Source organism: Ovis canadensis, chromosome 10 (genome assembly GCF_042477335.2).
Source record: "Ovis canadensis isolate MfBH-ARS-UI-01 breed Bighorn chromosome 10, ARS-UI_OviCan_v2, whole genome shotgun sequence".
Classification (NCBI taxonomy): Eukaryota; Metazoa; Chordata; class Mammalia; order Artiodactyla; family Bovidae; genus Ovis; species Ovis canadensis.
In genome coordinates this window covers 46,948,990-46,971,280 of record NC_091254.1, presented here as the reverse complement: position 1 = coordinate 46,971,280, position 22,291 = coordinate 46,948,990, and the positions used below count along the sequence as shown (strand labels likewise).

The following is a 22,291-nucleotide window of genomic DNA, read 5'->3' as shown; positions in this document are numbered from 1 at the left end:
AGCCACCTCCAACTCCCCTGCCCCCGCCCACATTGGGAGGGAGCCTGGAGTCTTAGCCGCTGGACCACCAGGGAAGTGTCCCCCAACAACTTTCCTTGATCAAACAGCCAAGTAGGCAAAAAAAAGAGAAATGCTGATTTCTCATTTCCGGGTGTACAGAATTTAATCTCTGTACAGCACACTTCAGACGGCAGCCACACCTCACAGGAACCCGAGTGACTGTGTCCTCACTGAGCGGCTGGCGCTGCCTTCCAGGCAGGAGCACCACCTTTGGCTTCTCAGAGGCAGCCGCACCATCGGGCGTGAGGACGCCCAGCTGACGCTTGCTGCACCCGACCGTGCTGTTACCTCAGCAGCAGGTTGAGAAGCAGAAGAGTTATTTACCATTTTCTTTCCGCAATCTCGTTATGAACTTCTTAGGAGGTATGACTCCAACCTTCTTCTTCTGGGTGGCGATGCTGTGGAAGAGGTCTGCTAAGCACGTGAGAAGGCTCTCCTTCTTCCGGGGCTGACTCTTGTAGGCGAGAACTTTTTCCCGAAACGGACGACAGAAGTAAAGTGCCTGAAGAACTGAATTGCAGTAGCAGGTGTTCCCAAACTAGGAGAGAAAAAGAAAAAAAAAATTTTATTTTTGGTTAAATTTGGGGGTAAAACAATATCCAGAGAAAGAATTTCCAAGCCTAGAGTTGTTCAGAGAAGAGAAAGAGTAAGATAGGGAATATTTATGATCCTCATAAATTAAAAAAGGTACCTGAGGGTAGAACTGTGGTATTGGAGAAGACTCTTGAGAGTCCCTTGGACTGCAAGGAGATCCAGCCAGTCCATCCCAAAGGAAATCAGTCCTGAATAGTCATTGGAAGGACTGATGCTGAAGCTGAAACTCCAATACTTTGGCCACCTGATGCAAAGACTCATTTGAAAATGACTCATTTGAAAAGACCCTGATGCTGGGAAAGATTGAAGGCAGGAGGAGAAGGAGACGACAGAGGATGAGATGGTTGGATGGCATCACCGACTCAATGGACATGAGTTTGAGTGAATTCTGGGAGTTGGCGATGGACAGGGAGGCCTGGTGTGCTGCAGTCCATGGGGTCACAAAGAGTTGGACACGACTGAGTGACTGAACTGAGGGTAAAAATAATTGTCCTGACTGTAAATTAGAGATTTTAACATTAAATGGATGCTCTTGACATCAGTTTCAGGTTAAAATGGAAGAAAGATACATGGGACAAATTTGGCCTTTATGACCACTGAGTTAAAGAACTACAGTTTAAATAGTGAAATTAGTTAAGGTTTAGGGTTCTGGAGAATTTTTTCCTTTTCCAATTCTCACTGTTTTGATAGTATTGGCTGTATAAGAACCATCTTCTATACTGTACATTTAAAAATATAACTCTCAAAAATTCTTTTATAAAAACATAATAGTGAAGTTTACTATCAAGTTCTTCAGTGCCATCCAAAAACTAAAAACAGAAAAGAAAAAAACAGGATACTCTGAAGTATTAGACGAAAGAATCAACAGTGTGACGGCCTATCCACTGACATGCTGATGCGAGGTCACACCGTGCTCAGTCCATCAGGAGGACGTGGACTCGCTCCAGACTCAATCCTGAACAGCAGCCCTGCCTCTCACTGACCATGTGGCCTGGAGCAGGCGACCACGACTCACTCAGCTTCAGTTTCCCTCTTCTTCTTTTTTCTTTTGGCAGGGGGGGGCCTTGCCCCAAGGCACGTGGGATCTTAGTTCCTCAACTAGGGATCAAACCTGCACCCCTGCATTGGAGGCACAAAGTCTTAACCACTAGACACCAGGGAGGCACGAGTTTCCTTCTATTTAATGACAAGGGAGGAAACAGTCTTACTTTACAAAGAAAAGAACACAGAGCTTGACAAATATTTTCTGCCTTCCTTTTTCCTTCCCATGAATAGACGATGATGTGAAAAGCAGGCTAATAAAACACCTGGAAGTCACTCAGGGAGGATCCAGGGAGTAAACAAGGACCGAGGACAGTTCTCAGAGCACTGTCCCAGGGTAAGGTCCAGTACGCAAAACTCTGACAGGCTACCTGCAGAGGAGTGCTGAAGGATGGGAACCCTTCAACCATGTCCATAAACACATGCACACATCTGCTAATATTTTAAAATTAGGAAGGCTAAATCAAAAGCTAATATAAACGATTATTTATAGCGAGAAGGCAAAGAGGAGAGAGCAACGAAAGTGAGACCACTGTGCATGTACATGGTTATAGGAAGTTTCTTTTGCACCCATAAATTTTTAAGAAAAGATTTATTTGGCTGCCCTGGGTCTCAACTGAGGAACACAGGATCTTTAGTTATAGTATGCAGACTTTTAGCTGCAGCATGTAAGATCTAGTTCCCCAACCAGGGATCGAACCTGAGCCCCCTGCATTGGGGGCTCAGAATCTTAGCTGCTGGATCACCAGGAAAGTCCCTGCATCCATATTTTTAAAAAACTAAATTAAAACAGGAAGAAAAAATAAATTCCTAAAATTGAAAATAAACAGAAATAAGCCTAAATGTCTATCAAGTTGGTAGCAGAATTACTTAAAGAATGACTTCAAATGACTTTAAAACACAGGATGGGTTTTTACTATCAATGCCTTCCTGGGGAAGTTACCAAGCCACTCTCTCTATCGGTTTCCTCATCTGTAAATGACGTTTTTGCCAGCACCAATCTCTACAATCTTGTGAAGAAGTAACTCAATGACCTGCATGAAGAACTTAGCGTGGTTTGGCATACCTCATCACTATATGGTTATTTTTGAAACAACCTTTTTGAGTCATCTGTCCCCTTTGGAAAATTAGCTTAGCTGAAACAGATTAAATCCTATAATCCCCAGGTCTACACTTAAATCATGATAGATGGCAGCAGCACAAACAAACCAGAGGGGTGGTACCATCAGCCTGCAGCACTGTGCAACCTGAAGTGATACAGAGCCATCACATGTGTGGACAGCGTACGGGTACCAGCATCGTCCATTTATTAAGAATCAGCAAAGCTTAATCTATCTTTCATTTTCAGATAAAAGTAAACATTAGCAGTGCTCATACTTTCGCCCCCACCCCCCAATGAATCATCTTACATATTCCATTTGGAAACTACTGGTTTTAACCACTATTAAGTCAACATAATGTCAACATAATGTGTTAAATGGCTACCTGCTCCACTGTCGCCCACGCTGGTTGGTGATGGTGCCTGTCCCATGAACATCCCCTTCTAAGGGAAGACCCTCTTCTCCCCACCACAATTTCTGTTCAGGTGGCTCTGTTCCATGTAACTCTAGACCTCCCGTCCCCAACCACCTGCTCCCTGCAGCCAAGGGTACCTAATCCAGATTCTCAGGGACATTGTTCCTGCCCCTCACCTGCCCCCTCCTCACCTGCCCCCCCACCCACCCGTTCCTCCCCCCTCACCTGCTCCCCAGCCCCAGGCCTCCTCACAGGAACTGACTTCTCTATGTAAATCCTGTAAGGGGGTTAGTCACAAGCCCTTCTGCAGAAGCTGCCACAGGATCAGGCATTTGATCCAATTTGGCCTGAGTTCTTTGGTCAGGTTTGATAGGAACAGTATGCGATCTCTGATAATACAGGCTTTGAGCAGCCTAAGGACACCAGGTTGGAAGAAACTAAAGGAGAATGAGATCAACACAAAAGAAAATAGAACCAAGCGACATCAGCCTACTCAACCCTGTAACCTGCAAATGGTAAGTTTCATTTTTATTTCTCTTTTCTCCGTGGTGACCCTTGCTCCCTGCATTCAGAGTTCCAACTAATGACTACTATCAGTTCAGGTTAGAGAAAGCCTTTTATAAGATGGTTCACCCTCACAAAAAGATTCATTAATCCCAACCGACTTGTGTTTGGGGGCTTATGTATTAGAAAATTAAAATGATTCTCGAAAGGCCGCTAAAAATGGAGAGACTGCACAAAAAGTAGGAAAGAGATACCAGTAGTCTAAATCACTCTTCACTCAATTTACTGGCTACAAGATATAAAGGGGAAAAGGCAAGTTGGCTGATCAGATTAAAACCACTCGTTTTCAAAGAATTCAGCTAACTGCACAGACAGCCAACATGTAAAAGAGGGATTTTACAGCAAGAGAAAGCACCCAAAGGCTCCTCTGCCTTTCGAGATGGTTTCCATACTCCCCTGTACCCACCCAGGCACACCCATATTTCTCCTGACATCCTGCAACATCGGAAATACTAACGTATCCACAAGGGTTAACTCAATAGGAAACCCCCACCATATGTATTATGCAAATCACAGGGATAGACACATCAGAGTTATCATGAAGAGTCAACTGCCATGAAAGCTATCATTTGCAAAAATGTTCCTCCAAGATAAAAATATCTATAACTGAAAGTAATGGAAACTAGATTGTTATTAACAAAGTGAAGAGTAACCACTCTGAATTTTCTGGTAGGTTAATTAAACTATGGGTTTTTTTTTCCTTCTCTCCATTAAAAACAAAAAGTCCACTTTTCTAATTGCCCAAATGCACAGACAGTGTCCCAAAAGCAAATACCTTTGAGTGATTCTAGTACTTTACTAGTCGCAAAAAGGGATTCAATCAGGCAGACCTAACAGGAACTCTTTTCAGTATTTGCTTTTTGTAAGAGTGACTATAATGAACCTGGAAATGCACACTTCGCTAGAACAGACTGATTAGAAGAAAACAGACACGTGCCTCATTTTAACAGAATCCAATTATTAGGAAAGATTAACCACCGAGTTCCTTAAAGCAGCTGCATTCTGTGTTGTTTATAAACACTAACGACTTGGCAGACAGGCATAGGACAGGAGGAAAATGTTCAAATGTTCACCTCTGAATTAACTAAGCCATCTCCCCAACTCCTCAGAGCTCCAACCTTAGTTTTTAAGGGATTCTATAAATAGTGTGATAACTCCAAATAAAAAAGGAGAATGAAACTAGAGAGAAGGGTGATGACAATGTAAGAGTTGAAAACAGAGCTGGTGGAAAACGGTTCAAGGCCCACAACACAGCCGTAAAGTGGCCCAAGAGCACAGATCACAGGAGCGTGTATCACTGTCCCAGGTCAGCGGAGCTTACTCTCACCACCACTGATCTCTGCGCAGAGTTTGAGGTGCTCATCAACCCTTCCCAGCCGGAGCCCTGGCTACCTCAGGATCTCAGGGATCTCAATTCTTCATCGTAATGAGGCACAGAGATCAGAAATTCCAGCTTTCCTTGGCTTATACTGAATCTCGTTTATTCAGCTTCAGGGAGAAACACAAACTCCACCTTCTGAATTTATACTGGTGTATACAAAGTAATAAAAATGATAACTTCTTAAAAACTTTTGGTAACACAATCAACAATGGTTTTTGGATACTGGTACCATATTGTGTTAAAAACATCAGCGGGGGAAAAAAAAAAAAACCCACAGAGCTTTGTGCTTAGTCGTTTCCAACTCTTTGAGACCCCATGGACTGCAGCTGTCAGACCCCATGGACTTCCTCTGTCTTTGGGAATTGTCCAGCCAAGAATACTGGAGTGGGTTGCCATGCCCTCCTCCAGGGGATCTTCCTAACTCAGGGCTCAAACCCAGGTTTTCTGCGTTGCAGGCGGATTCTTCACCAACGCAGCCACCAGAGAAGCCCCACAGAGCTTTAGGGCTCATACTGTATCAAGTATGTTGTTTTACTTGTTTGGAGGTTATCTGCAAAAAAGTTACTTAGGCACAAAAAGGAGAAGGCTGGAATGCTTACGCAGGACAAGCTCAAGGTAAGACAGCCTTCAATATAGGAAACACTACTGTTCTAAAGAAAAGAGGTTCTCCTGGGACACCAACAATGGGCACAGCTTTACAATTCAGGACACAAATGAGCTTTGGGGTCTGAACCAGGTAAGGATGGCTGCCACAGAAAAGGAGCAGTGAGACTGAAGAAAATGGGCTCTGCTCCCCCAGAACTGAAATGAGGCTTCCGATCACTAGGCAACTCCAGATGTAAGTGCGAGCATTTCAGGTACTATACAGAAGTCGAGGCCAGACTTCTCAATAAACAAGGGAAATTAAATATTCATTTAACTCTCCTCCCCATGAAACCCCAAATAAAATGACAGTAAAAGAATAGATTAGACAAAAACTCAAAAGGCTAAAGAAGATGACAACAGACTAGAGACAGCAGCAAACTTACAGAAAATTTCACTCTTTTAGATGAGCAAAATTTGAGGAAAACTTCCAATAGTAAAGATACTAAAAAAGAGGTGGGGCGGGAGGGGGGGCGGAAATAAACTCAAAGGTTTCAGAAACAATCCAGTGAGTACAAGAAAACCTCAGCAACAACAAAATCTTTGAATAATAGCCTAAGAAAAGGAGCAGAAGATATTGCCTCCATGAAACAAGATTTAAAAATAAAACAAGGTAACACTCTAAAAAATGAAAAATGCAGAGTGGATAAAAAAAGTTGAAGATACAGTCTAAAATGTAGACTAAAGGAGATGATCAAAAATGAGAGAAAAAATAAGGAATCAGTCTGTTTCAATACGCAATAACCATTAAAAAAAAAAAAAAAAGACAAAACAGAGACATTACAGTAACAAGAAGAAAACTATCCCAATAATAGTATCCGAAACGGCTTAGACCTGAGGGACACACATCATTAGTCTGAATGGATCAGTAAACAATACAACAACAGGGTTCCCATCAAGAGACACGATGAGATTTCAGAACACTGGGGACAGAAAACACCCTTTAGGACTCCCAAACACCTTCTAAAGGGGAAAAGAAGGCACGTTCGTAAGACAGAAAGAGCCAGAATGGCAAGTGCCCTCTCAGCATCAAGAGAAGCCAGAAAGCACCAGAGCAAGCCCCAAAGACTCTGAAGGATGGGTATACCCTAGGATGGACATCCAACTGACACTTAGAGACAGGTAACCAAACCCATCTTCGGTACACATGACCTCAGAGTTTATACCTGTGCACACCTCCTTAACAAGCGACTCCAGGCTGTGTTCTGCAAAGCAAGGGAGGAAACCTCTGGGAAGGGGTTGGGGTGGAGGGAAGGGGTCAGGATGAAGGGGAGGAGTCAAGCACAGGGGCTGTGCAGGGCGACGAAAGAGACGCTGCCAGGCACCAGGAGAGCAGAGGGGGCCTGCTGGGCACAGCTCCGTGGAAACTGACACAAGGTCTTCTTGGCTTTCTTTGTTTCTCTTGAAGATTTTGGTTAAGAATAAGTGACAATTAAGGCCAAGATTAATTTCATACTGGGAGAACCAGGGAAAGTGAACTTGGGCAGGAATGGTGGGAAAAGACAGCAAAGTTCCTGCTTCTGTTTCTGCCAAAACAGCAAGTCAGTATACATACATGTGTACATATATATATATAAATAGAAGTATAAGTACCTTACTTACTCTATAAGGACACATTCCAGAAAAAAGAGCCAGGGGATTGATGAGTGGTCTCCTCCACGGAGGGGAATACAGAGGAAGGTGGGCATTGCTGATTCTGTGTCCAGCACAGACAAAGAAGGGTCCCCTGGCAAGGTGACACCACACACCACTTTATCTGCCCTCCTCAAATTGCACAAGAAATCCATGTATACATAACAGCATGCTAGAACCAAGTTTAATAAAACTTACTTTCGTATCTGTATTATCACCTATATATATATTTATTTACTTATTTATTTAAGTAAATCCACAGATCCACCTAACAGTACAGTACAACAGCATAAACTACCATGACAAATGTGTAAAGATCGGTGGTGTTCTCTGATTCAGTAAAGAGTTCAAAATTCTAAAGAAAGTTCTTTAGACTCTACAGACACACAGAGGCGTTTACAAAACTATATTTATTTCTATCTGTACACGCAGACCACTTATATTTAGACACGTAAATAATTTTCAAAGAACCAGATCATTTGGTCTAGGCCATATGAGATTTTGGTTATGAGAAAATTCTGACACAAAATAGAGAGAGAAAAAAAATCAGGCTGATAAATTAGAAACTGTTCCAAGACTCTTAGGACTTCAGGCAGTGCCTCTCTCTTTTCCATTAGAGAGAATTCTGAAATTCCAAGTCAAGTTTCTTGGCATTAAATCTGCTGATACGAATGAACAATTTTCCTTTAATAAATTATGAACTGCATTCATCATCCTTAAGACTACTTCCAAGCACAATTCTATAGGCTACTTACGTATTAACAGATACTTACATTGACTAATCCAAAATAGTGCTCGTTGACCGGAAACTGTTCTGGACCAATCTCTTTCTCTAATGCCGAGGCATTGGCGCCCTATGGGATGAAAAGGAGAAATCTCAGTATTTAGGGTATTTTCCCAATACTATCACAGTTGTATACACATTACAGAGAGAGCCTTAAAATGATTTTGTTTCCTGTAACTTCCTAACATTATGGAAAGAAAATAAAGGGTGACAATGAAGAAGAAAGGCTTTTAATAATATGACTTAAAAAAAAAAAAAACAACACCAGTTTGCAGGAACAGTTGGATTAAGGAATTCTATTAAATCCTGCTCCTTTTCCTACATGATTCTTATGTGATGGATGAGAGCCCCTGCTGTATCTGTGGTCTCACAGGCATGTGATCTCAGAGACATCGTGAAGTTAAACAGGCATACTGTCGGCAACCTAACACTCCTTCAGCAGTGTACGCATGAAAATTTCTCACACAGAACAAAGGGGGCAAGAATGTTTGCTGAGGGCTTCCCTGGTGGCTCAGTGGTAAGGAATCCACCTGCCGACGCAGAAGACACGGGTTCGATCCCTGGTCCAGGAAGATCCCACGTGCCTTGGAGCAGCTGAGCCCGTGTGCTGCCTCTACAGAAGCCTGTGCATCTAGAGCTTGTGCTCCACAACAAGAGAAGCCACTGGCACGAGAAACTAGAGGACAGCCCCTGAGAAAAAGCCCGCACAGCAACAAAGACCAACACAACACTGCCAAAAGCAGATAAATAATAACATGAAAAAAACTTTAAAGCAGAACGCTTCCTGAACGCTCACCGATGACAGCACAGCTGACCGCAATCTATTAACAGATGGTCTATAAAATGACAACATACCACGTAGCAGTCAGAATAAACGAAGGAGAGTTCATTCAAACACACAGCTATTTCTCAAATACATAATACTAAGTACACAAAGAAAAAAAGGTTAACACAACCACCACCACATATATACAAAATAGCACACGGCAAGGGGGCTGGGAGAATGTACAAGACAGGTACCTGAGTGGGGCCAGAAGACACCAGGACGCGGAAGTGAAGGAGGAGAAAGACAAGAGCGGAAAATGAGGCGACATCCAACAAAAGAAGGGCCTTGCTCAGAGAGTAACCGTGTGCCCTGGTCTCAGGAATAGGATCAACTCACGTCTGTGAATCTGAGGCCCGGAAGGAAAAGGGATGGAGGCGGGGGTGGGGGGGGGGGGCGGGGTGAAAGGCCCCGAGAGTAACCGTGTGCCCTGGTCTCAGGAATAGGATCAACTCACGTCTGTGAATCTGAGGCCCGGAAGGAAAAGGGATGGAGGCGGGGGTGGGGGGGGGGGGGGCGGGGTGAAAGGCCCCGAGCACCGGCGCGTGCTAGCAAATGCACTGCAGACGCAGTCTGAAAGGGAAGTCAGAGCGATTCTGGAGACAGAGTAGCTGTTAACTTCAAAATTCCCCAGAAAACACAGGACCAGACGGATACAACCGACACTACGCACAAAACAGCCGAACGCTGCCTCGTGTATGAAGCTGCGGATAGGACCACACGCACATGGCGCCTCCCCAGGGACAGCCGCGCTCAACACCACCCGGTGCCCAGGGCGCCCCTGCTGCCTCCTGAGCCTGGAAGCCCGGCCCTCTGGCGGACGGTGCCTCCTTGGCTTCCTGACACGCCAGGCCTGAAAATAAGGCCTCACAGAAGGGACCGGGTGGGCTGGTGGTCAAGCTCGACCAAAACAAGACATTTGCCTGAATACATTCCAGCCACCCAGCACCTGTATTTATACATGGTGCTTACTTGTTTAACTTAAGACATACTATTCAGCTTTATATAAGACCTTGATACAATCCCTGCTGCTACTGCTGCTGCTAAGTCGCTTCAGTCGTGTCCGACTCTGTGCGACCCCATAGACGGCAGCCCACCAGGCTCCCCCATCCCTGGGATTCTCCAGGCAAGAACACTGGAGCGGGTTGCCATTTCCTTCTCCAATGCATGAAAGTGAAAAGTCAAAGTGAAGTCACTCAGTCATGTCCGACTCTTAGCGACCCCATGGACTGCAGCCTACCAGGCTCCTCCGTCCATGGGATTTTTCAGGCGAGAGTACTGAAGTGGGGTGCCACTGCCTTCTCCTAGCTCACAGATACTATTTAAATTTGGCATTCCAAATTTGAACTGTTTAATAAAAACACGAAATTCAGTTCTGACAGCAACTTCAAGATCCCCTGAACCAGAACCCTTTGTGGGGAGCCTACCAGTCCACTGTTGACACCACCAGCTCGAGTGTCTTGTCACAGAATTTCCTCACATGTGCTGAAAACTATCAGTAAGAATTCAAACTGATACTGGTGTCATTCAAACAAGTATAACCTCCTTCCACAAACACACACACTAAAGCTAGAAAAGGTGCTACTGTCAAAGGACATCTGCTTGGAACAGTAAAAGCCAGCAGGCACACCCAAGGAAAGCATTTCTCGCCCTCAGGGTGAATCGAGAACCCAGCAGGCCAGGCTTCCCTGTCCTTCCCTATCTCCCAGAGCTTGCTCAAATTCATGTCGAGTGCATCGGTGATGCCTTCCAAGCATCTCATCCTCTGTCCCCCACTTCTCCTCCTGTCCTCAATCTTTCCCAGCATCAGGGTCTTTTACAATGAGTCAGCTCTTTGCATCAGGTGGCCAAAGTGCTGGAGCTTCAGCTTCAGCATCAGTCCTTTCAATGAATATCCAGGGTAGATTTCTTCAGCAATTTTCCAAACCCCAGCTCTGAGCTCTTCTGTTGGGTGTTCAAGAAAGCCCTTACACCAACTTAGGTTTTCACAGCTAAAGGTCAGATAATTTCTAAAGTCTCTTCTAACTCAACATTCTATCATGTCTAATCACTTTTATCCACACTTCTGAGGATACTACTAGATTAACACAAAACTCTAGGAACTCCAAGTCAACCAGCACATGACAAGTACCATAGATGGTTATAGATGGAGTAAGGGCAGCAGACTGCAATGGGAAGTACAGATAGCACGGAACTTATGGACGTGAGTGCTAAGTTAAGGTACAGCACAGTAAACTATACCTTAGTGCAGCACGATGATACCTCAGCGCTGATTCTGTGAATGTGCGGGAGGACAGCCTCATGGCAGGAATTCAAGACTCTCTTGCAGAAACGACCAGAGCGCATTCCTGCCTCTAGCCAAACGCTAACTACAAAGGCAGAGTGTAGACAGAGCAATCCAATGGCTGATAAGTGGTTGTTTTTTGTTTTTTAATTTAGAAGTGTTTTCAACACTGTAGTTAGACATTAATTGGTTAAAAAAAGAAAGAAAAAAAACCCACCAAGTTGAAAATTTGCTATACAATTTTTTTTAGTACGTTTACAAGAGTTCTCAAACACCATCCCCTGAAGAGTCTAAGATTCTGCTGAAGGTTGCCAAAGCCTATCATGTCAAATAATAGTCAATCCAGCAGCCCAAGATTTAAATTGAGTCTAGAACCTGTCAACATCCAACAGTGATGGCTCTGAACAGTCTCCCATCCCCACACTTGAGAAAATATGTTCCTACTGCAATTAACAACGCTGAGTGAAATCACGATTCTTCACTGGGACAAAGGGAAGAAATGTTGGCGCTCTCAGGAATCTCTGCTCTAAAGCTTTCGTGGGGATCAGGAATGTCATCTGTTTTGTCTGAGAACACAACGCACTGAAGGAAGAAAACATTCTTTCTGACTCTTCTGTCACCTCGTAAGATTATTTTAGACTCAGGGCCTATTGCTACAAATTCATCACGAAGAAGTGATTAGATATTCATGACCCTCCTGATGAAAACCACCAAAAAGTGGATGAACTTTTTAATTAAAAAAATATATATATAGCAATTTAGTGAGCTGGTGAGAAAATAAGAAATCTGCAGAAACCAAAAATCAAGTGATGGGAGAACCTGAGAGAAGAGCAAGTGCCAAAGACGGGTTTCACGAGGAGGCACCTGCCGACACCAGCGACCTGAGCACCCTACGCTGAGGGCCGGACTGAACGGGGCGCGGAGGCCAGGGCTGAGGCCCAGGGCCCGCTCAGGACAGGGGCCGGCAAGAGACCCCAGCACAGCAAGGGAACCAAGAGGGCTGTGTCTTCAGCAAAGGCGAAACAAGAAATAACCCTGCACCACAAGAGGAGATGGCAAAGGAACCTGCCGGACTTCTCCTTGGCCTGGGGGAGGGAGAGACGACCAGTATCTTTCCAACAGTCATAACTACAAGCTGGCCCCCATCAAAGCTTGTGACCCGAATTCACACACACAAACAAAATCGGGCAGGAAACGTAATTCAACGAGGTCCTGAGTGGATGGTGTCCACAACTAGCAACCAGTGGAATTATAGACTCACTCCAGAAGACAAATTCCATCCACCCACAAGGAATTCCCTCAAGTAAAACTCCCAAGAGGTTGAGTTCACGGTCAAAAATCACACATACACACAAAAGCAGAAAAACAAAGCACCATGTATAAAAACCAGTGAAAACACAGACAGAAGAATTAGACTCAAGATGCTAAATATCAGAAATATTTCAGACATGACATAAAGTAAATGGTTGGTATATACAAAGAAACAGCAAAAGCCTGATTATAAGAACAAACGTGAGAATTTAAAGCCTAAGCTGATTTGTTCTTAAAGAATCAAATAAAACTTTCAAATCTGAAAATTATAATTGAAAGTGAAAAACTCAATGGTAATTATGGAGACAGTTTAAAAAAAAAAGCTCCAATACTTTGGCCACCTGATATGAAGAACCAACTCACTGGAAAAGACCCTGGATGCTGGGAACGACTGAGGGCAGGAGAAGGGGACGACAGAGGATGAGATGGTTGGATGGCATCACTGACACAACTGACGTGAGTTTGAGCAAGCTCCGGGAGTTGGTGATGGACAGGGAAGCCTGGCGTGCTGCCATCCATGGACCCATGAAGAGTCAGACACAACTAAGCAATTTAACAACACCCTGACCTAGTCCAATTCTTAAAAAAATTGAGTCTCACCGAAAATTAACCACCAACCTATGTGAAAGAAGAGGAACCAGAAACTACAAGGATACCTTCTGTCTACTGATAAAGATACTACATTTTGAGGACACAGCTGCAAATAGGAAAAAAGAAAACCAGTCAGGAGATGGCTCTTCTGAAAGACAATGTTGACACAGTCAACCATGGAAAACACATCTGACCACCCTGCATTCTGCCGTTGAGAGAAAGAAACAATTACACCAAAGCAAAGCGACACCCAGGAATGTTTTCAAGGAAGTAAATTAAGGAATCTCTTCTACCATCTAACGCTCAACTATGATTAAAAAATGGTTATCTGTGAAGATATATTTGGAATAGCTAATTATGTTCAGTATACACTGTTAAAGAAAATAGCAAACTTTATACATTTCAGCAAGAAATAAAAAGGGATGAAAAGTGTAAAAGATCAACACCTCCATATAGAAAATGGGCTTATCAAGAACACAGTCATCTGTCCGTATATGTGGGGAACTGGTTCCAGGACCTCCACAGATCCCAAAACCCAAGGATGCTCAAACCCCTCATGTGAAATGATGCGGTTCTTGCATATGACCCATGAGCCATGGGCCCTCGACGACGTGTCACACCTAGTGCGGTGTAAATGCCACGTAAACAGCTGCAAACACACGGCACATTCAAGTTTTGCTTTTATGAACATTTTGGGACTTTGTTCACAAATGTTTTCGATCCTGGGAGGAAGAACCCACAGATACGGAGGGCCAGGACTTCCTTCTTTCCATTAGACAGCTTACGGTTCTTTATACTAGATAGCCTGTATTTAATACAAATATGAGAGAACACATTTCCCCCACTGTTGTGTTTCAAGTCCTATCTTGAAATCCAGCATTTATCATTCCCAGTTTAATACTGAAGAGGGTCAGATCATGTCAGCAGCCAAAGGAGAACTGCCAAAACAGGCAGGAAAGGCTTCCTGAAGATCAAAGAAGCAAGTGACCCTACAAACCGACAACAGTGCAGGAGGCAGAGGAAGAGGCAAGATAGGATGTGGACACAGCCAGGAGGAAGTGAGCGCGGGCAGGGAAAGGGTGGATCCAGAGCCACATGTGAGAAGCCAGCTCCTGTCTCCCAAACCAGAAGACGGGGAAGGAAGGCACGGCTGCGAGCCCAAGACTGCTCCCTCGGAAGACGCCATGCCCCGACACTAACCCAGAGGCGCTGTGCCCGGCACTAAACCAGAGACGCCATGCCCGGCACTAAACCAGAGGCACCATGCCTGGCACTAAACCTGGTACACCGTGCCCCAGCACTAACACAGAGACGCCGTACCTAAACCAGAGATGCCGTGCCCCGGCACTAACACAGAGACGCCGTACCTAAACCAGAGATGCCGTGCCCCAGCACTAACACAGAGATGCTGTGCCCCGACACTAAACCAGAGGCGCCGTGCCCAGCACTAAACCAGAGACGCCGTGCCCGGCACTAAACCAGAGGCACCGTGCCCGGCACTAACACAGAGACGCCGTACCTAAACCAGAGACGCCGTGCCCCGACACTAACCCAGAGATGCTGTGCCCCGACACTAAACCAGAGATGCCGTGCCCCGACACTAAACCAGGTATGCCGTGCCCTGGCACTAACCCAGAGATGCTGTACCTAAACCAGAGATGCCGTGCCCCAACACTAACCCAGAGACGCCATACCCCGACATTAACCCAGAGACGCTGTGCCCGACACTAAACCAGAGGCGCCATGCCCGGCACTAAACCAGGTACGCAGTGCCCTGGCACTAACCCAGAGACACCGTACCTAAACCAGAGATGCCATGCCCCGACAACTAACCAGAGACTGTACCCCGATGCTAACCCAGAGGCGCCGCGCCCCAGCGCTAACCCAGAGGTACGCCGTGCCCCAACACTAACCCAGATACTGTACCCTGACACTAAACCAGAGACAACAAACATTTTCATGAGAAAACAAACCATTTCCATACTCTCAGTCTCAGGCATCCTAAAAGTCATCCCAAAGCTGTAGTCCTTTAGAAAAGATGAACCTCAATAAGCATCTGAGAACCAAAAAGGTCGCAGCTCTCAGTAAATAAGCAGAGTATCACGACCGCTGCTCCCTTTTCAGTGATGCTGAAGAGGTCACAGTGACTCTCCCTACTGAGAGAGTAAACGGTGGTTTGTGAGACTTCTGTTCCAATATTCAAGTACACATATATTAGGTCTAACTGCCAAACTGCTCAATCAGAAAATGGGGAGTAACCTTTCCCCACTTACAAAAACATGAACCCCTCTGTTTCCCCCAAATCCTGTGTTACAGTAAAGTGAACTATGTGAAAAGTCCCTCATACTCCTGCAAGGAAAATCACCATCCAGCTACAATGTACTATTAAGCTAAAGTGAAATCAAAACTATGTAAATTATTGACTGACTGAATTATTCTGTTACTGAAACAACAGGGTTCATACTCCAGATTCCAGGGGCTAACTATAATAAAAACTAAAATTATCATCAAACTGAAATATCTGTTAGACACAGAAAAGAACTGACTGCAGCTGGCACCGCGTGGAGTCCTGTCCAAAACACCCCGCAGAATGGAAAGACGTCACAGAGGAGACACAGCGGGAAGTTCCTGGGGTCAGGCCCTCCACCACCACTGTTCAGCTGAAAAACCCTCAGCATTAACTATGTCGGAAGACGTACAACCACAGGCTTTAAAACCCTTTGGAAAAAATGAGGGCAGAACACTTTCTCATTTTATGAAACCAGCATCACCCTGACTCTGAAGCTAGACTAAGACACTATAACCTACAGGCGCTATCCCTTATGAATACAGATGCAGAAACCTCAACAAAGCACTAGTGAGCCAAATTCAGTGACATATTAAAAGGATTACCGACCATGACCAAGTGGGATAAACACCCAGAATAAAGCGCTCTTACAACTCAAGAACAAAAAAAACAACCAACCAAAAAATAGGCAAGTGACTCGAACTGACATTTCTCCAAAGATGACACACAAATGGAAAACAAGTACATTTAAAGCTGCTCTGTCTCACTACTCACTAGGGACATGCAAATCGAAATCACAAGGCGCCACTTCACACCCATCAAATTGGCCAGAATCAAGGGGGGAAAATGGAAAACAACAAGCGGTGGTGAAGACGTGAAGAAACTTAGTGGTTCCTCCAAAAATTTAATATGGCATTCCCATATGGCTCAACAATTTCAATCCTAGGTATATATCCAAAAGGTCTGAAAACAGGAATGTCAACATTCACAACAGCATTAGTCATTAAAGGCAAAAGGTAGAAAGAACCCCAAATGCCCATCAAGAGAGGAACAGATACACAAAACGTCGACTAATACAATGGAGTATCATTGGGCCATAAAAAAGAAATGAAGTACCGATTCATGCCACGACACGCATAACCTTTGAAAACATTATGCTAAGTGAAATCAGCCACACCCAAGAGGACAAATAGTGTAGGGTTCCACGGACACGGAACACCTCCACTGGGCAAATTCACAGAAGACAGAAAGTGGATCAACTTTAGATTAAGCAAAGTCTGCAGACAGGGAGGAATGGGGAGCTCTACTGGATGGCGGTGGAGCTGCGGCTGGGGTGATGAAAGCATTCTAGAACAAGACAGTGCTGACAGCTGCACACCACGGCGAATGTAATTAATGTTACTGAAGTCTGTACATAAGATTAACTCAAATGGCAATTTTTTTGTTGTTGTTATATATATCTGACCACAATTTTAAGGAAAGGACCTCGTGATTAAGGGTCAAGGCTATCACACTGGGATCCCAAGACAAGAGTTAATCACGCGTCCTCCCCCACCATCGTTTTCCTGGAGAGCAAGTCACTACCGAAATCCATAATTTCTTGGGTAAAAAACCTCAGCATGAGGATCAGATAAGGCCAAGCCTTGCTTGTTTAGTGTCACAAGCCCAAAAAGATGAATTAAACCTTGAAGCAAACAATACCTACCTTCCACTGCTCTGACTGAGCTAGCTACAAGAGTGCAAAATAAAGACATAGGGAAAATTCCGGGAGGCACTGCTGTCTGAGGAAGGATGGGGACAGCAGGGCAGAGAGCAAGTGTGGTCCAGAGGCTGAGTGACACCCAGTGTCATGCGTGGCACTGCTAAAAAACCTCAACCAAACTCACCTTTCAAAATAAACACAGGCTTACGTATGTTAAATACAACTAGAACACAATGTTCCAAATGCAGGGAGAAATGGGAGTGGGAGCCTGAGTTTGAGAATGCTACAGAGATCCTGTGTAGGGGCCGGGAATCCGGGACAGAGTTTGAGCCCAAGCTCAGCACCACCTCCAGACAAGACACCAAGGCCGGTGTGGTCTCTGCACCTCCTAATACAGGAAAATACCTACTCTGCCAAGCTCATGGGGCTGGAAAGCAAACAACGAGAGTGAAGCTGCCCTTTGTAAGGCTATCAGAAGCATCAGTCACTCAAGTGATGGTTTCAACCAAACGGAACAACACAACGGAAAATTCCAACAGAAGACAGCGAACTACCTCACTTGTACTTTGTTTTGGAAGCTACTGGGCAGGTTAAAGAAAACACATAGCTCTTTATCCGAAAGTCTTAAGTTAGCACCCCCTGGACAGTGGTAATAAATACTAGAACAAGCGCCAAATCCCTTTTGTGCGCCTCATGTAACACCTTATTTAATAAATACTGCAAGTTCATACACTGAAAACAACGCTAAGTGCAGAGGGTAGAGAGTAAAACTAAGGTGTTATTGGTCGCCCCCTCCCTTCGTTCCTTTCCCCAGAGACACCGGCTGCTAACAGCTTGGTTTCAGCTCTACAGTGGTTATTATCACAGCCGTAAATTACAGATGTCTCGTCACCAGCTTTAAACCTGCTCTGCAAATGAGAAACTGGCACACACACACCTCTGGTTCTCCTTCCCCACGCCACCTCCCAGTTTTTATTACGAATTACTGGGTATAAGATCGCTTTAGGGAATCTAGTAATTCTATATTTAACTCTCCAGCCAGATTTACCAATCTCATAAAGCAGGTAAATTACTGCTGTGAAACTCTCCTTTTATGTCTCTCCTTCCTCCCCATCCCTACTACCTGTTTACCTGGGGAAAGCCTGGACCACTCACATTTGCTTCTGTGACAATTCAGCCACCACACTTCACTCACAACACAGGAGCTCCACAGACAGCGGCTTGGAGGGCAGCCAATGCTGCCCGGGAGCTCAACTCGAAAGCAGACAAAAAGACGTTGAGTAACTTCGACGTAAGAAAAAGTGAGTTACAAAGGCAGCAAAACTTTACAAGTAACTATCAAAAAACAAAAACGAATCATCGCTGCGACAAAGACAGTTCAGGAAAGTCAACAAGAAAAAAACCTAAGGAACAGACACATGCCCCTTGGACATTTAACTATTGTCACTTAAAGGAGAACCTTTCCAGTTTCCTGTTCTCTTTCTCACTCCCCAGTTTCCCTTAAGTGTCTGGAAACCCCCGCTTAGCAGATTCAACTTGTGAAAGAAAGATGGCCAGCATCTGCATCTCTGGTTGGGATTCCTCCCCACGGGTCCTGAAAGAGCTGGGAGGGAGAGGGAGGCATAGTGCCAGGGGGCGCGGGGGTGGCTGCACCCTGGTGTGGCCCTAGGTCTGCAGGGACCCAGCCCGTCACATGCTGGTCCCTGCTCTCTCCCCAGCCCTAACGGCCAGTCCACCCACCCCCAGACAGAAGGTCAGCCACTCTCTGCAAAGACCAGGTCTCTGGCCTGACCCCACATGCTCACTACTCTGAGTCAATAGGAAGTGAGAAGGCTCCCTGACCCAGCTCTCCCAAGCCAGAGGCTAGATGCGATTACCATGGTGACGGCGTCTCAGCCACAGCCAACCGTGAACGGCAGATTCCAAGCGCAAGCTTCCACCGGGGCTCTCTGGGGAAGACCACGGCTGGCTGGTCTGTTTTTTGCTTCTTTTCTTTCCCATCACTACTTTCCAGTCCTCTAGGAATCCCTCAAAGGACCTGGTGCTTCGGTAACGCCGCTCACCCTCTAGCTCTATTGCAGTTCAACGGACGAAGCACCAACAGCCAGCCACTCAGCACACGCACGCAGACACACCTTTCTGTGACTCCCACAGATGGTGCCACTGAAGAGGCAGACGTGCGCGTGCTCACACTGGCCTCAGGGTCCTTTATAGCGGATCTCGTATAAAGGAAGAGTTTTTATATTAACAAGCATAGTATTGCTTCCAGTAGTCTGCGTGCCACACAACACTAATATATCTAAATCCTATAGCAAGCTCTGCTAATAAACATCTACAGTCATGAAAGGAGTCCTTGGCGCTAAACCAATCTCAGCGGAAACTCGCACCCCACAGCAAAGGCTGTTCCACTCGGACCGCTGTTCCCTGCAGTCACTTCCAACAAAGCTTTCTTGTTACCTCCAGAAATGTAAAAGAAACTCATAGATCCATTATCTACTTCAGAATAGTTTTTATAAATTAGAACAAATTTAAAAACTTATTTTATTAGTCACACTATGACTGTGCCACCACACCACAAAGAAAAGGACTAAAGCACTGCTCTTTATAGCGATGCTGATTCCCACAGGATAGGACATGGGAGAAGCAGTATGCAGACCAAAGGGGACTCAGCTTCAAAAATGTCCTGATCACGTTTGGTCTGCCGTCTAGAATCATCTTCCACTATATTCTGAAACTGACACAGAGGTGGGGAATGGGTCTCCTCTATTCAGGCTGAGGAGGGAAACCTGAGTCCAAGGTGAGCACATACATCACCTGCTCAGATACATGGTGCCCCCTCCCCCAAATCCCAGAGAACAGGGGCCTGCTCTCCATTCAGGTCCCCTAAAGTCTTTCCTACTACCAAAAATATTCGCACAGTTACTTCGTTCTGAACAGCGAAGAGTAAGCTGAGGAAGTCTGAAACAACCCCAACAAACAGTAATTCTAATTCCTCTAGAGAAGAAGTAAGGAACTTGAACACAACTTGAACATAATTTTGTAATGCTAGAGACGTGACCTCATAACAGAATGTGATGGATGTTCTAACAAAGCTTTAAAATCACTTTTACAGGGAGCTGCCCTGGGGGTCCAGTGGCTAAGACTTCAAGCTCCCAATGCAGGGAGCCTGGGTTTGATCCCTGTTCTGAGAACTAGATGCCACATGCCACAGCTAAGACCCAGTGCAGCCAAATAAATAAAATAAATAGTCTTTTAAAAATCACTTTTATAAAGAAGAGACTAGGTCAGCAATTAGTGATATATTATGTGGGGACATCAGCAAACAAGCAGACAAAAAACAGTGATCCATATTCTGTGAAGAGGAATGCCATCCCAAGCCACAGTAGCCACCAGCGTCGTAAAGAGAGACTTACATGTGATGCACTTAAACGAGAAAGGAGATGCAATGCAGACAAGCTGGCCCAGATGACACAGAGACATCAGGAACAAAACGCTGCTGCTAGAGGCACCTATAAGCAGCCTGAAGATGAACGAAGAGGCATCATAAAATGAATGAAAACATTCACAGTTTGTTTTTCTCCTATCTCAGATCCCTAAGTGTAACAAAATTTATCAACTGAATACAGGTAATGCTTTATGGTCTCAGCTGCACCTCCAAACATTTACATAAACGCTTAGCCACTGAGGTCTATGAAATACACAAATCCTAAGATATCCGCTGGCCTCTACAGAGGATACAACCATACATCAACAAGTGCAGCCAGGAGCACGCTGGAGAGGGAGCCAGGACACGTCTCCCCCACCCGGAACACACAAGCTTTGTGTGAACGGGGTTCCTTCCGGCTAGAACTCAGGCAGGATTCCGTCTAGGAATCTTCCCACCACAGGCCTGAGTTACTGCGGAGTCTTGTTATCAAAGGACTGCTTCGCCACCACAAATCCATGTGGAAAGCAATGGGGATTCTGAAATGACCTTGCACACGTGTGTGTAGCTGCCTACCCACTTGGCACCACCAGGACAAAGCAAGATGTGGATGAGGCAATCCCTATTTGCAGGGTACCCACAGCGTAGGAGAGGAGAACCAGGGCCCAAAAGGAAAAGTTAATTTCAGTGATAACATGGTACCTGGGATTCACCTCAAAATAATCCAGGAGGTTTACAGCAGGTGGGAAGGAAGAAGATACAGGCTGGTCAAGAGACACTCTGGGCTGCAGACTGCGGATGGTGCACGGCAGCACGCAACATGACGCGCTGACCCAAGAAACGTCCGCTTTTCTTTAGGAAAGAAGGCTGTGCTTGGTTAAAACAGAATGGGAAACATGATGAACTGGCAAAGAAGTGATTCAGATCACGGATTCATTTAGAAAGAGGTGGCCCCTTCACAGAAAATAATCACAAGTGGGACATTTACCAAGCAAGGAAGCAAGGGGAGAAACAAGCCTCAGCCAGGCTGACTTCACACTGACAAGTTGCTGGGAAGGCATCACTGCGGTAGACAGAGTAAAAGGGCTCCCCTCGACTGCAGGAAGGGCCGGCAACTTGCTTCTAACCAACAGAATCTGATGAAGGTCATGGGACGACGATTCTTTGGTTGTAGAAGACTCTGCACCGCTCTCTGGTGTGCTGTCTGACTCACTGACTGGCCCTGAAGGAACAGGCTACCCGGTGCTGAAAGGACCATCCCAGGACAGAGGGGGGCCAGGTGGACGGGAGGGCTACATGGCGGAGGGGTCCCATGGAGAGGTCCCACAGCCAGGAACTGGAGGTGACCTCTCGGTGCTGAGGGTTGTCTCCTATAGACAGCCGGTCAAAAGCCAGGCCCCTCCAACCTGTGCCCTCTGCAAGGCTGCAGTTGGTGCTCTGGCCAGAGGTCAGTTCTCATCAGAGCCTCACCTGGCAGTGGATCTGCTCGATGACAAGCACATGCTGGTTTACGCTGGGAACTTCGTGACGATCTTCAATTCTGAAGCTCTACATTTGGCACAGTTTGTGCAGTGTTCGCCCCTTCAGTTTTGCCATCATTCCATCTCTTGAGTTTAAAGAAACACTGATTCTGGAACTCCAGAATACAACAGAGAG

The 22,291-nt window shown here is 45.4% G+C and overlaps 1 protein-coding gene across 2 annotated transcripts in view; it reads right to left on the bottom strand.

The window, feature by feature from the left end:
• The window catches only part of USP12 (ubiquitin specific peptidase 12), a 58,241-nt gene that overhangs the window by 19,065 nt on the left and 16,885 nt on the right, over positions 1–22,291 (bottom strand). For both annotated transcript variants that reach the window (XM_069602253.1, XM_069602252.1), the window contains exons 2-3: positions 8,203–8,283; positions 385–598 (exon numbers count right to left, since the gene is read on the bottom strand). In XM_069602253.1, the coding sequence (XP_069458354.1) occupies positions 385–598; positions 8,203–8,283 (295 nt within the window). The remainder of the gene's footprint in view (positions 1–384; positions 599–8,202; positions 8,284–22,291) is intronic.